Here is a 15,556-nt window from a genome sequence, read left to right as displayed (position 1 = left end):
TTAATATCCAGTTTCATTCAGGTGGTACTATGTTCATCCTATTTATAGCCTAGTTGTAATTCGTTATATTTTGCATAGTTTAAGATTTTCTGTAACTTGTATTTTTCTTTTTAATCTTCTCATATTTATTGGCTATACCTACTGGAGTCAAATTCCTTGTTTGTTTGCACAAATTTGCCCAAATAAAGATGATTCTGATGTGTAGTTAAATTCTCCTTATAAAACAGAATTTAACTCTACATATTGCTACGACACAGAATAAGTATTTTTATACATATTGAGAAGAATGTTTAACTACATTTACACAATTTGGGAGTAAGTTCTCTCCAAACATTAATTCCAGAAACTGAAGAGCTTATTTGCAGATTTTTAGAGGCAATCCTGTTTCGTCTGCAGCAGAGGTTGACTCTCAGGTGGTTCCTGTAATCAGCCATCTGCCCATACTCACGTACCAACTTTAGGCAGTCCTTGCCAAGTCCCCCAAAACTTTTGTTAGTGAAACATAAACACCCCATTATATGACCCCATATGCTCATTGTGCTTTCGCTGCTCCATTTTGCAAACCCTGACCAACCTTTTAAACAGGTACAACATGAGACTTAATGGCAAGCAGTACGTTGGAGTCTGGTAACAAGCAAGAGCAGAAATGCATTTCTTAAATATACATCAAATCAAAGATAATCCTTAAAATATTCAAGTAATGCCTACTTGCCAATCTTTGAAATATGTATAAAACCTTTGAGACCACAAGAGCAAATAAATTAAAAAAAAAAAAAACCCCCACAGAGATCTATTAAGAGTAGGGGATAATCTGATAGCTGGACTAAGTTTGAATCTGCTGTTTGGAAGCAGTGCATACATTTATAGTTCTCACAGAAGACTAGGCTGGGATACACTAGTATTGAATTTGTTGAAGGTACAGATTGTCAAATTTCTTTGAGGCAAATATTATCTTACAGGAACTTCACACTGCAGCATGACAAAAATAAAATTAAGCCAAGAAACGCTCAAAAGTGTATTTTATTTAGAACAAACACTTAGACTGCATTATGTGTGGCACATTTCCCCCCCCCCCCCCAAAAAAAAATTCATTCTGCACCATTATTTGAGCAGCATAGATTCAGGCCATAACATTGAGAGACAAAGTTTAATTCATAAACAGCCATAAATGCAGGGCTTGCTGCTACAGCATTGCTTGGAATAGTAAAACCAGTAGTTTACAAGTCAATGCGGTAACTAAGGCCTTGTCCATTTATATCATAGTTACATCTACTAGCACCAACAGGTATTTTATATCAAGAATTAAAGATTTAGATGTTATTGTCAAAGAATAAAGCTTTAATCTATTTTCATTAAAAAAAGAAAAAGAAAGAAAGAAAAGAACTAGCTTTGAACAGTCTACAATATTCTTTTTGTGGTCATTGAAGCTGGAATTCCATGGGCTCACTTTAAAAGTTCTGCTTCAAGTTATTGTAAAATTATAATGAACTGGCTACAAAATGGGTGTTTAAATGCCTTTCTTTCACTTGCACCATCTTCACTGTCTGATATTGGGTAGAAAATTTGTTGGGAAAAATAAGGGTCCAGTTAAACACCATCTCAAGAGGGTCCTCTGCATCAATACAGAATGATACTTCCAGTGAGCACAGGTAACGACAAAAAAAAAAATCTCATGTTTTGTTGGTTGTGTAAGAGTTATGACATCAGAGTCCATTAGTGGCATTTTCTTATAGGCCAAATGCCTTCCAGATTTTTGGGTAGAGGTCTCACTAAACAAGATGGCTGGTGAACATTGAAACTATGTTACCTGAGCTTCACACCCGACTCGCCACTTCTAAAAAAGTCAAACACTGCGATTCAAGAATGCTCATGAAAATATAACTACATACTCTGTGCTTGTAGTACTCATGGAGCAGCCACTTGATCATCTGAGGACTTTAGAACAAAAACTGCATCATCAAGAAGGTAGTAATCTCTTGCTATGTCCCCTTCGCAGAGGTATGGCAATCGGGTGAAGGACTCCACCTCAAACCCCACCTTTCGGAAAACCTCATTTGTAAGACTGTTTACTTGCTCCTCCCAAGTCTTGCCTTGAATTTTTATGTATTCCCTGGGACGCTCCCATCTCCCTCCTGGGGAAGAGAGACAAAAAGAGGCTGCTTTATCTGGACAGAAAATGGTTACAGAGCATAACATACAAGCAGCATTTATTTTCAACTGACCGATTTCTAGCCAAGGTTGGAAAGGAATCACAGCAGCCACGATGAGTCTTCCCGTCCCTGGAACCAGTGATTGTCGGATGTCCTTCAGGAGATGCAGGGGATCGTCGCAGCGGTCGAGAAGGTTCAAACAGCTGATCACGTCATACTTAAAGCCTGTCTCCTGCCACGCATCTATACCCAGCAGTCTGATATCAACAGGAATTTAGCAGGAGAAATTATATATATATATATATATATATATATCTATATATATCTATCTATATCTATATATATCTATCTATATCTATATATATCTATATATATATATATATCTATATATATCTATATATATATATATATATATCTATATATATCTATATATATATATCTCTATCTATCTATCTATCTATCTATCTATCTATATATATATATATATATATATTTTTTTTTTTTTTTTTTTTAATGGTATGCATTTGTAAAAATACAAAACCATAATATACATAAAACACAATTACTTAAAATAAATCAATAAATACACAAACACTTTAACCAGTGCTTTCTCAGACTGGATGCGTAACGGGAACCACTCACTGTTGGATCTGTAAGTGCTAAAATTATACTGTTACTCGAACAATCCAGTCGTTCTCTAAAATTGAACATTAGCTTTCTTAAAAGTGCTTTAAAAGTCCAAACACCCACAGCTACAAACATCTGGCTGGCAGGTATTTCACCTTTTTATGAACTTCAAGAGTTTTTTGTGCCAGTTTAAACAAAGGGAAATTTAGCTGTTTATCCTGCTTGGTTCTACATATCAAAACAGCACTTTTAGCAGCATTGTACTCAATGTCATATTGCACACCATATTCAGTACAGACATTAAGAAGATCCTGTAACCCAGCACTGCTTGGACTAAAAACAACCAGGTCATCTGCATACATAAGATAATTTATCAATGTTTTACCTAATATACACCCAGTGTTACAGGCTCTCAGTTGTATGGACAAATCATCAACATACAAATTAAATAAAATTGGAAACAAAATCCCACCCTGTCTAACACCATTGCTGACACCAAAGGAGGCAGAAATACTGCTTCCCCATTTAACCTGCATGTTCTGATGAGCGTACCAGTAAGAGAGAATCCTCACGATATACTGAGGAACTCCCCGTCTCTTCATTTTATCAAAAAGTTTTCTGTGGTTCACTCGATCAAAAGGCTTAGAGGCATCAATGAAACACATGAGGACAGATGAATTTTTAGCCCTATACAAACTAACTATTTCCTTGAGTGCATATATGCACATGTCAGTGCCGTGCTTTGGTTTGAAGCCAAACTGATTATCCAGAGAAGAGATGAACACACTAACTCTGTCAAACAAGATTCTTTCTAACACCTTAGATAAAATACTGGCTAGTGCAATTGGCCTGTAATTATCCAAACAGCTCACTTTTGCAGCTTTGTCCTTCATAACTGGTACCAGTAAAATACACAGCATTGAGTCTGGTAATATGCCATGAATCATAAACCCAGTGAAACAGAGTGCTACATGTTTTAAATGTTCTGCAGTGATGTGATCCAAACCAGAGGATTTATCATCAGACAACCTATGAATGGCTTCATATACTTCATGTGTCCTTACACTTATTGTGTCATTACTCATGTCAAAATTGTCCTCATATGGATCACTTTTTATACAGTTAAACAACGCACTGTAATGCTGTCTCCATAATGCTGCAATGTTATCTGCCCCAGAAACACCTTCAACAGTTGATGGTAGAGATGGTTTACAGTTATTAAGAGCTTTCACCTCTTTCCAAAAATCTGCCGTATTATTACACAGCATTTTCCTGGCCAAAGAATCTGCTCTCAGCATTTGCTCATTTTTAGTTATAAAGCGAACAGCATACTTATATCTGGCATTCGCACATTTTTTCTGTTCAAATTCTGGGCCTTGTTTAGGTCTTCCAGCCATGGCCCAACATTTATAAGCTATGCGAGCTTCATCATGGTACATGGATACATGTTCTTTCCAGCCAGGTCTGATGTTAGGTTTCTTATGCTTATATTGTTTATCAAGCAGTGTACCACTTTTATACAGAGCAGTCACTATATCATCATACATTGAGCAGAGTAAATGTTTATGCAGAGCTTTCTTACAGTTGACATCTTTGCACAAAATAGCTTCTTTGGGCAAAGAAATGTTGTTCAGATGTATATCGGTATTACTATGATAAGCTAAGAAATCATCTTCACTACATGCTGACCAGTCTAATTTTACACTGGTAGCAATATTATTTCCAGTAGTTGCTGGCATTTGTTCCACATTCACAGTAAAACCAAAAGGTATATGATCTGACACAGTTACCTCATACCTAATAGTCATGTTTGCTAAAGCTGCATGTCCATCAGCTGTACAGATACAGTGGTCCAGCCATGATGTACTATGCCAGGCTTCACTTATGTATAGCTATCTGCAGGCAGTAACACTTTGGTAGACAAGATAAGATTATTAACTTGACAAAAGTGAGTTAAGTGTTTAGCAAACTGAGAACTGCTGTCTGTGAGATCAGCATTAAAATCACCCAAAACATATATGCTGTAAGTATCGTTGTCTTGAATAAATGCATTAATAAAAGCCAGCCTACTGAGGTATTCTTGCTCATTTTGACAAGATTCATAGGGAGTATAAATATTAAGAATGATAAAACTACTATTGTATACCAATACACCAGTCTACATCCAGTCTAATGGGCTTTATCACAGGGTCTATTTTTTTTGTCCCAAAGCACAGCAACCCCTCCAGGTATTCTGCCTCTGACTATGGCTGTGCTGAGATCAGTTGTTGATTCCCCCACTCCCAAAAAACTTGCATTTAGACAGTTAAGTTTTCCCAGGTCCTGTTTGGACAACCATGTCTCCTGCAAGCATAAAATGTCACATTCTGCAAGCAGACTGTCCACAACAATCCGTCGAGCTTTGTCCCCTGCACTCTGTCCCAAACGTAGACCACGACAGTTGTATGATAATATCCTAATAGACATCTTCATGTTAATACGTTGGTATCGCAGTTATCTCCCCTGCTGGATCCACTGAGCTTGGCACAACCGTACCGGGCTTACGAGGTTCATAAAAACGCCGGACCAGAGCCCCTTCAGGCCAGAGTTCAGGATTGTACATTTCACCTACATCATTACGTTCAGCAGTAACCTTGAAAGAGCCGAACCTGCTACGTTTAGTAGCAATTTTTTGACAGGTCACATCTCTTTTGAGTTTCTCTCTCAAATACAGAGCAAGAGTTTCTGCATCTACATCCAGGGCAAATTTAGTGGCAAACACGCTCACCAATTTAGTTTGCACAGTTCTGATTGTACTCACAGCTCCAGTGCCGATAATCGATACAGGTCCAGGCCTCTTATTGTGTCCAGTGGTAGCAGCATGCATTCCTGAACCCGAATTAACCTTCTCCAGCTTGAGACGAGGCTTGCCATTTTTCACAACTTTACTCCATTGTGGGGAGCATGTAGAAAGCACTGTCTCAACGGGATCCTCCGTTGTTGCTGTAGTTTCCATATTACGACCTGAGGCTGTCGTCGGAGCCCGATCTTGACCACATAGCAACATCTCCGGACAAAATGCTGACACTGTGCTTGTCCCAGTCCTTGAAGCAGCCAAAGCTCTGGCTTCCTGCCTTTCACGCGGGCCGCCTTTACTTCGACTCCCCCACCGCTCCTCTGCGTGTTTCCCCAGGGGAAAGTGGGAAGCGGTCCCCGACCCCTGAGCATTCAGCGTAACAGGCTCAGCCGGTACCTCAGGCCGACACTCAAGAGCAGTCACACGTTGGTCGACCTCCACAGCATTGGTCATAACTTGCTCGCAGACATCCGCCTGTAGTTTAACTACATGTTTTAAAGCACCCACCTCAGCACACAGCTGGTCCATTCGCCGTAGTAGACAACACACATCCATGCTGGAGTATGTAACAGGCGGCAAATCATCCAGGTGATGAGATACAAATCTTGGGATATTCTCCCCACACTCATTCAGCACTTTAAGACAGAGTTTAATATTGTTGGCGTCTTTATGCTGTCCTTTATATCCAACGCACCGCTGTGAGGTAGTGGGGCAGAGCTCAAACAAAACTTTCTTGGAGGCTTCAATCCCCTCGGATTCAAATGTGTTCGTGGCCAACAACACAATTTCATCCTGACTTAAAGTTTTGATTTTTACAGCAAGGAAATTAAGTAGTTCATCCTCTACAATTACCCTTCCATCAGTTGTTTTATATATCTCTGGTTTTAATCGTGACCGTTTGAAAGTCGGAGCTACGTCTGCACCACCACCTGCTACATCCGCCATCCAAGATCACCCAGAACTTTCATTTAGTTTAACAAAACAAAAATCCCACACTTACTTGAATTTCTTCTTGCGGAGACGCCTTTTCATGGTCAATGACACTTCAGTTACATAGACCTCCGTGAAATGTGGTGCCATCACCTTTGTAACACCACCATCCCCCGCGCCGAGGTCCAATAGTCTGTCAGCCACCCAGTCTGGCTCGATCCGCATAAGCTGCTGGAACTGGTTCTTGGAAAACACGAACATAGAGCCGCGACCCAGAAACCTAAGAGGGAGCGCAAGTCAGGCAAAGATGGACTACAGGTGAAAGGAAGACTAGTGTGTAAAGAACTCACCCATTAATGGAGGTACGCGATACCAGCGGGCTGAGGACAGTTGAGACGAGAGAATAATAGATTTGGGTGAAGAGATACGTAGACTTCTCTTCACTCTGTTCCACAAAAGCCCTGGTGTCCGCATCCAGCTGGTTTTGGATAAACAGTGGCTGCAGTGATTCTTCCAGTTGGTCAGGGTTGCACCTGTACCACTAAACAAGTTTTAGAGAAAATATGAAATAATAAGGCACAGCTGAAAAGTACAGAAAACATACAGTTGCTGAATACAATCAAGTGAGCATTGAGGATAAGTCACAGTCATACACATTCTGAGTTCTCATTCAACACCAACCCTGCTGAGTGAACATGCTAACCTTGCTTTGGGCTGATTTGCTGGAGATCTTGTTGTTCCAGTAGTGTTACACTACATTTTATTTGCAAGATGTGCAGTAAGTGGGGGGTGTGTGCATGTTAAATGAAGGAACATGTTCTGCTTCAGAACACATTGTTCATTACAGTAAGATTATTATCAACAGTCAGTTTTTTTCCTTTCAAGCACCACAACCATATTATTCGCCCTGTTTATAATTGCGCAACACTTACAAGTCATCCACCGATACAACCCCGGTGTTGTGCCAAGTGATTTCTGATGTTTTCAATGTATACTTTATACATTTGCCTATACTGGTGAATATGCTGGGCATAACAAGATTTATGAAGAAGTTGTATATAAAATGAAGAAATGACCTGTTTTGCAAGTATATTTATGACTGTGTTAGTGCACCTACATTTTAAATCAATGCATATGTTTATAAAACTGTTGTATGTGTTGAAATAGCCAGATCTCCCTTTACAAAACAAAAACAGACATTTTTGATGTCAGTGACACTTGAGCTGATACATAAGCGCTATATATAAAAGTCACTTTGCCAAAAACGCACATATGTCTACATTGTGACAGGAATGTAGTTCGTGGCTCAAAATTACCCTGTCATACCCACGAGAAACTTCTTTGACATCCTGTTCACATATTATAGATCAGCAGCTTAAATACAGGCAATAATCTTTGGGCTAATGCCGGAAATCACTTTGGCAAACGATCACTTTTTAGTCCAACATCTGCACAATTGATTCCAACTTTTCAGTATTTCACAAAGCCTCGTTTTACCCTTTACAGAACCCCCGCAGTCGTGACAAGGACCATTCGCAGGTAACCTACCTTTGTAACGTCTATCGTATCCAGGTCGCTCAGCATGTTCACCAGGAGAGAGCGGACAACCGGATTTCGGATGTACTTCCCGGTCCACATCCTCTTGATTGAGAGCAGAAAGGCGACGTAACCTACGACCCACCCTACAAAGAGCAACTTCCTCAGCTGCAGAGGACACATAATGAATAAAGTCTTGAGCAGAAGAGATGACAGAAACCGAGAGAGAAGAGGCAAAGTGGCCAGAGTGCCGCGGTTAATATTAGATGGTGTTAAAGAGGCGAACAGCAGCCACTTGCAAAGCAGCACGCAGAGGCATGTGTCCGGTTACACGACGGCAAACTAACCTGCGGGGGCAAGCGGAGGATTCAACAAGGCCTGTTACCATGTACTTAATCCCACTGTCAGCTTATTACATTTAACTCAGTGCCATCTGCAGGGTCTCTGCCCAATATGACAACAAAAAGTCAATGCTTTGTCTTCTTTTGGCTTTATTGGAGGCGTTTAAACCGCTTATGCGCGCTTTACCGCCACCCTATGCTTAGGCGTATCCATTAGACGTGCCAAACCTAAAAAACCCGTTTCCAGCACCTATCACCTCATTATTTAAAACTCAGCATTTATTTAACGCGCCCGTGAATCATTTCCTGCAATATGTAAACGTTTTCCAGTAGTTTCCTCCCCAAACCACGGCTACATGACATCACCTGTTAGTGAAGTTCAATTTTTAAGCTTTGAGCCAGTGTTCGCTGTAGTCTTGGCACTGTGCAGCCAGGCGTGATGGAAGGTTTGATCTGACCGAGAAACAAGAGCATGCTCACTTGCTAACAAATGGCTGACCAATGAACAAACCCTGGATATGCTTCTGTACTATAAGACTAGAAATGTGTAAATGCACTGCATTTTATTCAACAGCCTGGAAGTAGAAACCAGTCTCAAATGGAAATGTTTAAAGAGGTCAGAGCAAGGGAACTCGGGGCCAGTTTTCCACAGACTCCTGGTATCCTGCAGTCTTTTGACAGAGTCACCCTCCGCCCATAAACAGGAGCATGTTTATGGTCTGATATAAAGGCTGTTCGACTCTAGGAATGTTTCCTCTAGAAATCTAGCAAGGTCTAAAAATAAATAAATAAATTATTTTTGTCGGTTACTTTCACCAATGAGCAAATATGTGAATTTTTCCAACCAAGCTCGCAGGCATCTAGTACACAATTTTGTCCAAATACAGTTACTTCTGGATCAAAATCAAATGCACAACAACACAGTGGCTATTTCTGTCTTTTTTTAGTTGGCATTGATTATACGAAATATGAAGACAATGCAATGTTGCAAGGCCTCAGTTTCAGATAAGACTGCAAAAGCAAAATGGGGCACTGAAAGAATCTAAAGCAATATGGGACAATTAAATTTTTTAGAATTAAAACTTTAATGCCAACAATTCATCCACTGAACTAAAATGAGTCTCACGTTCCCTCTTGTGGCGTCTCAAACCCTATTAGAGTTTCAGCAATATACAATACACGAGAAGTCTTGCTGTGGGTAACAGACAGCCGTGGAGAAACTTTGATTAACTGATTGAATCAACTTGGGCATCATGTCATAATTCATAAAATATGTGCAAAAAAATTTCTGCAAGAAAACACTCTTCACCAGATTACCTCTAAAATGCTAACGATGTAAAAAAATTTTTTTGGGTCATTTAGCATCAGTTTGTCATTCTTCTGCAGTGGCTCAAAGTTGTGAGAAGCTTTACTTTAATTTCATTTGTCTTGCTGAGAGAAGCATCTCACAGAATTCTGTATAAAAGTCTGTCTAGACATTGTTTGAATGAGTTTTTCTTACTTTAGGTTTCAAATAATTGAAACACAACTGCACTATGTCCTGTTTTGCTGCTCAGGAGAACTTTTCATGCTTTGCATGGTTAGAACAGCCAGCAAGATGAGTCACATTCCTCAAATCAGTCTGCATGGTTCCCAGTGACTGACCTTGGAAATAAAGAGTTTATGTTCATCTCTAGCCTGTTTCTTTCCCAAAGGGAATACTGCATGATAATCCTAACAAGGCCGTGCACACAAAAACAAACTCCACTAAGAATAGTTCAAATAGTGACATTGTGAAAGATATCCCAGATGAATTCACTCAGGGCTTTTAAAAACAAAGCTCAAAAGCAACCTTTTTGAATTTGATCTTCAAATGTCTCCTTTCCAAAGCTAAAAACTGCTGGAAGCTGTCACTCATTTACATTTATATCGTTTAGATAAAAAACGAAAATCTTATAAATAAAAATGTAACTAGAACCCAAGAGAAGTAGCAGTGGAAGCCTTCTTTGTTGTGAAAAAATGTTATATTTTAATTTTTATTAAAGACTATATTCTATATAACATTAAAGTATAGTACAATGTCACACTTAAATTAACAGAAAGGGAAGTGTGCACACCTTTCCTCGACATAGACAAACGCAACCAACAGGCTCTCTGGGAGACATTTCTACAGCAGTGAATGCCAAGGAATTACACGGACTTTGAAAACGCAGCATGTGTTACATACCCCGACGGCGCGCGAAGAGATGAGGCGTTACCTGCACCTACAGAAGTAAATGAATTTCAAAGTCTACTACTACAGCTATTTATTTCCGGGGCTAATGAGCAGAGAAAAAGTGGGCGTGGTTGACCGAACCTGTTGTCTGAAGACCACTTGATGCCTTTGACTTCTTATGTGATAATTTTTCTCGTCTTATTTTGACCTTATGCTTTATAACTTTCTAGCTCCTCTTTTCATCTCACAATTTGCCATTCTATCTTCTCATCTGCATGTTTTGTCTCATCACTTAGATTTTCCCCTCATAATTTTAAACAATTTGTCATACCTTCATTTTCTTTTCAGTTTTTCAAAACTCTCACCATTTACCTTTGTGATTTCATAATGATAGTTTTATTTTTAAAAACGCTGATCATTTTAGCTGATCCTTTTAACATGCAAGTCAAATCATGATAATTTCTATAAATCATGACTAACTTTTTTGGTTTTTAACATTTCTGGATTTGGTTTTTCTTTTTAATGGCCGAAATGGACTTTTATACAAGACTGTAAACGCGAGGTAACAGAAAATCGCGCTGCCTTGGATTTGACTAGGAGTAATGTTAGTAGCAGTGTTTCATCAGCAGATGTCGCTACTACATCACTGCTCTGCTAGCTCTCGCTCACTCTTCTCACCAGCAGGGTCCACTGAGGGAAATAAGCTTCTAACAAGACTTACTTAATACTGACTAAAAATGGTCTGAGGATTTAACTCACACTGCCATCACACAAACAGTCAAATTTAAATTCGTCAAGAAAAACAAAACAAACAAAAACAACTATGGCTAAAATAAGCAAGTATATAAATGGGGGAAATGGCTCCTTAGTAGCGAGAACTTTGCTTTGTAATAATAGTAATAATATTTAGTTTTCATAATTATTAATAAAAAACAACTTTTGTTTCAATATGATGGTCATACAGTAGGCTGGTTACTCACCTCCGTTAAGTTAACCAAACCGAAGAAGGACGCTAGATCGAGTTGTGTAATTTTCCCTTCATAATAAAATCATATAGAAGTGGAAGTCAGACAATCCAAGGGTTATTGCTCAGTGGCGTCAGAAACTGACGTTGAATTTTCCGGTCCGAACATAACTCTGTGCCATCTGATATTGAAAACAAGCAAAAAACAAAGGAAGTTTGACAAGCAAGAATCCAAGACTTGTTGCGCAACTTTACTTTGAAAGTTTCTACCAGAAGTTGTGTCAGTGTTCGCGGGTCTCTTAACGCTGTAAGTCCGTCTCGCGCTACCCTGAGCGCTCTTCTTGCTCGGTTGTGAGCTATCCTATTACACCGCCGTAGTTGAGCAGGTGAGAACCTTTTCCCTTCTTTAAACCTGTTCATTGTGAACAGACTAAAAAGAGACGGACTCGGTTAATAGAAATACGACAGGATTATAGTAGGAAGGACAGTAGTTGGGACACCTTGATAGTTGAGATTGGTAACTTGGCGAACTAGATTTGAACGATGAGAGCAGACGGCAGTCCCAATGAAATGCGTCCACAAGTCGCATGATCATGTTTTTTTCACTTACAGGCAAACAGCTGAAAATGTACGATAACTTTGAACGAGCTATTGGCGTTTTCCAGTAAATTTCCCTGGTCGGCAAGGACCTTGTTTTCATAAATCACCAACTTTCAGGGCTTTTTCCATCCATCTGTGCTTCACGGTGGTGGAAGAGGGTGTTATAGATTTGTGATGTTGATGAGATGCAGATGTTTTGATTTCATAAAGTTCTCAGTTTTTTGTATATTGCATTCGTCCGTTTGCTGCAGTGGGATGTAAATGAAATTGTCCCAGTGAAGAATAGAGGTTTGGTCTGCTTGCTATTGAGCTGAATATTGCAGAGAAAATTAGGTCTACAACATATACATGTAGTATATTAGACTATATTAGACTGAAGAATTTCTCGTACAGTGTAGTGCAACTCAAGGATTTGTCACTTATCACTTTGGTCATCCACGATCAACTACAGTGTAACCCTACTGAAGTAAGCTCTCTATCCACTTTAGGCCAACATGCCAATTTTGGCTTTCTTGTTTACATTCTGCATTGCTCATGTTAGTGATGGGCTGTGCAGTTGTTTCTGCGTGTAGAGGTGCATGGCTAGTTTTAAACCATGTGCATTGGCATCTATTGCTGGGCTACCCTGCTGCATCATCACCTAGAAGTCTGCAGCAGAATAGCTGAACTAGGTGGACATCGTGCCTGCAGAGCACTATTTCATCCAAGACAGCCTCCTCCAGACTCAGATTGTTTTGTTTTGCATACAGACAGAATCTAATTGGACACTGTTTGACTCTGTGAAAAACCCTGTTTAATCTGCCTCAGTGGTAAGTGTAGAAACCCAGGGAGGCTGTCTCTATGTTTCCCTGAGATCAATTGTATGGTCACTTTGTGTCCCCCTAGTCTGCACTTGCTAACCCGCACATCTGTGATTTTGAACAAATTGGTTCTGAAGTGGCTCTGCCTGCTGCTTTTTCTCAGAGAGAAAAACACAACTTTTTCTCCCAATAACGTAAGCTGGCAGAATGCCTGGCATTGCTTCACTGAAAAGATGCTTCCTCTTAAAGGTCAGGGGGATGTTATCAGTGAACGGAGACCATGTTGCTGCACGGGAAGAGTTGGAGATTAGTTGCACACTCCAGAGGGACCTGGCTTCCTGGATCAAAGAAAACAAACAAATGCTGGGTCAAGTTTAAGTCACTTGCTTATTCTTGACTGTATTTAACTACTGAAAATTTGCTTATTGATTTCTTGGAAGGGATGGCATTTTATTTGCCTGTTGAATTAGACAACTTTCTTCAATTAGAGCTTGATAATTGTTTTATATTAAAGGATATCAAATAATGGTGCCATTGTTTATTAGGTTTCACAAAATGCTTACTAACTTATCATGATACCTGTATAAGCTGAGCACTTTTAGCGCTTTTTTAAGTTTTCATTGATGTTTATCTGTTGTGCCACATCACTGGACTTTTATAGTCTCCAAAGAGGTAAATACATTTTCACACAAGTCATAATATTTCAACTAAGGGGAAAAAAAATCCATCAGCTAGATTTCCCAGAGACCATGAATTCTCTCTTGATGTGATGAGCAGTTGGAAAAGGAGGACAATATTACTGATGCTGTTTGAGGGCAGCTCAGATTGTATCGTTCAGATCAGAATTTCTATAGAGACAGGAGAGGAAAGGGCTTGGAGAAAAGTGTTGGTAGGTTCTCATGCTAAATTGGGAAAATATGTTGCTTTAACTCATTTCCAGCTACCTGTTCTACTCATCCTTGTAGCTGCCATCACCAGTGTGTGAATGTGTGTGTGAATGGGTGGATGACTGGATATGTAAAGCGCTTTGGGGTCCTTAGGGACTAGTAAAGCGCTATATAAATACAGGCCATTTACCATTTACCATTTGTATTACTGGCTATTTGGGGTGAATAGCTGTGGTTTTCCAGTTTTACCTAATTCACGCATGTAATGAAAGGCAAAACTTTAAGCATGACTCAAAAGATTCCTATGCATCACCTTGCCTTGGACTGGTTTACTGTGGAGTTCATCACCCCCTACAAGGTTTGCCAAGCCCTCCACCTACAATAACCTACATCTCCAACAAGCCTTTAACAAACCTACAGCAGCCTCCAGCTACAGCAAGCCCTCCCATGACCTAGGCTCCTTGCTTGGTAAGGTGTTTCAGGCACGTTGAACTGGGAGGAGACCCTGAGGTTGAACTGGGAGGAGACCCTGAGGTAGACCTGGTTAGACTGGAAAAGATTATGTCTCTCAGCTAGCATGGCCCCATAGAAGCTGGAGCAGGTACCTGGGAGAGAGAAGTCTGGGCTTCTCTGCTCAGAATGCTGCACCTACAACCTGGAAATAGATAATAGGTGGAAAACGAAAACATGGATATAACTCCGGTGTAGACACTGCTTGACTTTGACAGTCTGTTTAGATGTAATGCATACTCTGTGGCACTACCGTAAACATCTGTGTTATAAAACATCCATGATACGAGTCTGCTCATCCTCTTCTTCAGTGGTTCAGTGTCACTGGCTGGGGGAATCGGCCCGACTGCTGATGGTTTCTACAGAACAATGTCAGAAAGCTGTTGATAATTGACCGTTTTTAATATGAAACGGTGCATTTTTTGGGACTGTGTGGTAATGCTCTTTTCACTGGCTGTATTTTTTTTAAAGTTACTGTGAACTCAAAGTGATTTCATTCTGTTCTTTCTTTCCTTTGCTTCTACTTGGCAGTGTCATGGCAGGTTGGGTTGCAGCTGCTTCCAGTTTGTCAAAAACAGACTGTGAACATTATGCTCAGTCCTGCGAGCAAGTAAAACTGCTACAGAGCTTACTGTAACTTCAAATCAAGGTCATCATCAGGAAGCCAAACAGCGATCAGAGATAATGGAAATAAACATTAGTGACAAGAGGAAGAAGACGTCCTTGACCACCTCACCTGATGCGCTGTTCCCTCTAGATGCTGCTCAGTCCTGCATTCATCCGCCTCACCTCATTGCTGGGAATTAGCAGCTACCTGTAGCTGAAAAGACAAGACAAAAAAGCCTTGGCGGCTGCCTGCGATCAGTTTGTGTGTCTGTGGTTAGGTCTGTAATCATGGGAAAAGAACAGGATCTGCTGGTGGCCGTGAAGAGTGGAGATTTCCTGCTGGCTCACAAGCTTCTCTCTAAAGTCAAGTGCAATAAAAGCAGTAAGTATGGAAAGGGTGGGGGATTGCTTTTGTATGACTATTGTGTTTGTTCTTTGCTCAGAGCCTGGGAATATATATTGTTTACACTGTGAAATCCAACTGAGATAGCAATGGCGGAGTTCCTGCCATCAGTGTTGTTGCTTACTAAACCAAGTGGAGTCTCTTTGTGATAATCACAGGATCAAGTTCAGCA

At 40.1% G+C, this 15,556-nt stretch overlaps 2 protein-coding genes across 6 annotated transcripts in view; one reads left to right on the top strand and one right to left on the bottom strand.

Annotated features, from left to right (window-relative positions):
• Positions 1 to 1,015: 1,015 nt before the first annotated feature.
• On the bottom strand, positions 1,016 to 8,842 carry mettl9 (methyltransferase 9, His-X-His N1-histidine). Of its 3 annotated transcripts, none has more exons than XM_080872063.1 (6): positions 8,427 to 8,586; positions 8,092 to 8,274; positions 6,894 to 7,084; positions 6,614 to 6,823; positions 2,223 to 2,407; positions 1,016 to 2,132 (listed from the first exon to the last, which is right to left on the bottom strand). In XM_080872063.1, exons 2-6 carry the CDS (start codon positions 8,260 to 8,262, stop codon positions 1,906 to 1,908), a joined length of 984 nt encoding a protein of 327 aa, XP_080728189.1. In that variant the 5' UTR covers positions 8,263 to 8,274; positions 8,427 to 8,586; the 3' UTR covers positions 1,016 to 1,905. The 3 variants fall into 3 exon arrangements, with proteins under 3 accessions (XP_080728189.1, XP_080728191.1, XP_080728190.1); XM_080872065.1 differs by lacking the exon at positions 8,427 to 8,586 and adding an exon at positions 8,787 to 8,842 and having other exon boundaries at positions 1,017 to 2,132; positions 8,092 to 8,247; XM_080872064.1 differs by having other exon boundaries at positions 1,023 to 2,132; positions 8,092 to 8,247; positions 8,427 to 8,585.
• Positions 8,843 to 11,875: 3,033 nt separating this feature from the next.
• The window catches only part of LOC308390193 (CASK interacting protein 2), a 58,745-nt gene continuing 55,064 nt past the window's right edge, over positions 11,876 to 15,556 (top strand). For all 3 annotated transcript variants that reach the window (XM_080871925.1, XM_080871924.1, XM_080871923.1), the window contains exons 1-2: positions 11,876 to 11,964; positions 14,907 to 15,363. In XM_080871925.1, coding sequence (XP_080728051.1) covers positions 15,270 to 15,363 — 94 coding nt within the window. In that variant the 5' untranslated portion in view covers positions 11,876 to 11,964; positions 14,907 to 15,269. The remainder of the gene's footprint in view (positions 11,965 to 14,906; positions 15,364 to 15,556) is intronic.

Source organism: Rhamphochromis sp. 'chilingali', assembly GCF_963969265.1.
Source record: "Rhamphochromis sp. 'chilingali' genome assembly, chromosome: 22".
Lineage (NCBI taxonomy): Eukaryota > Metazoa > Chordata > Actinopteri > Cichliformes > Cichlidae > Rhamphochromis > Rhamphochromis sp. 'chilingali'.
Note: the sequence above shows the minus strand (reverse complement) of the source record. Positions and strands in the feature narration are given on the sequence as shown.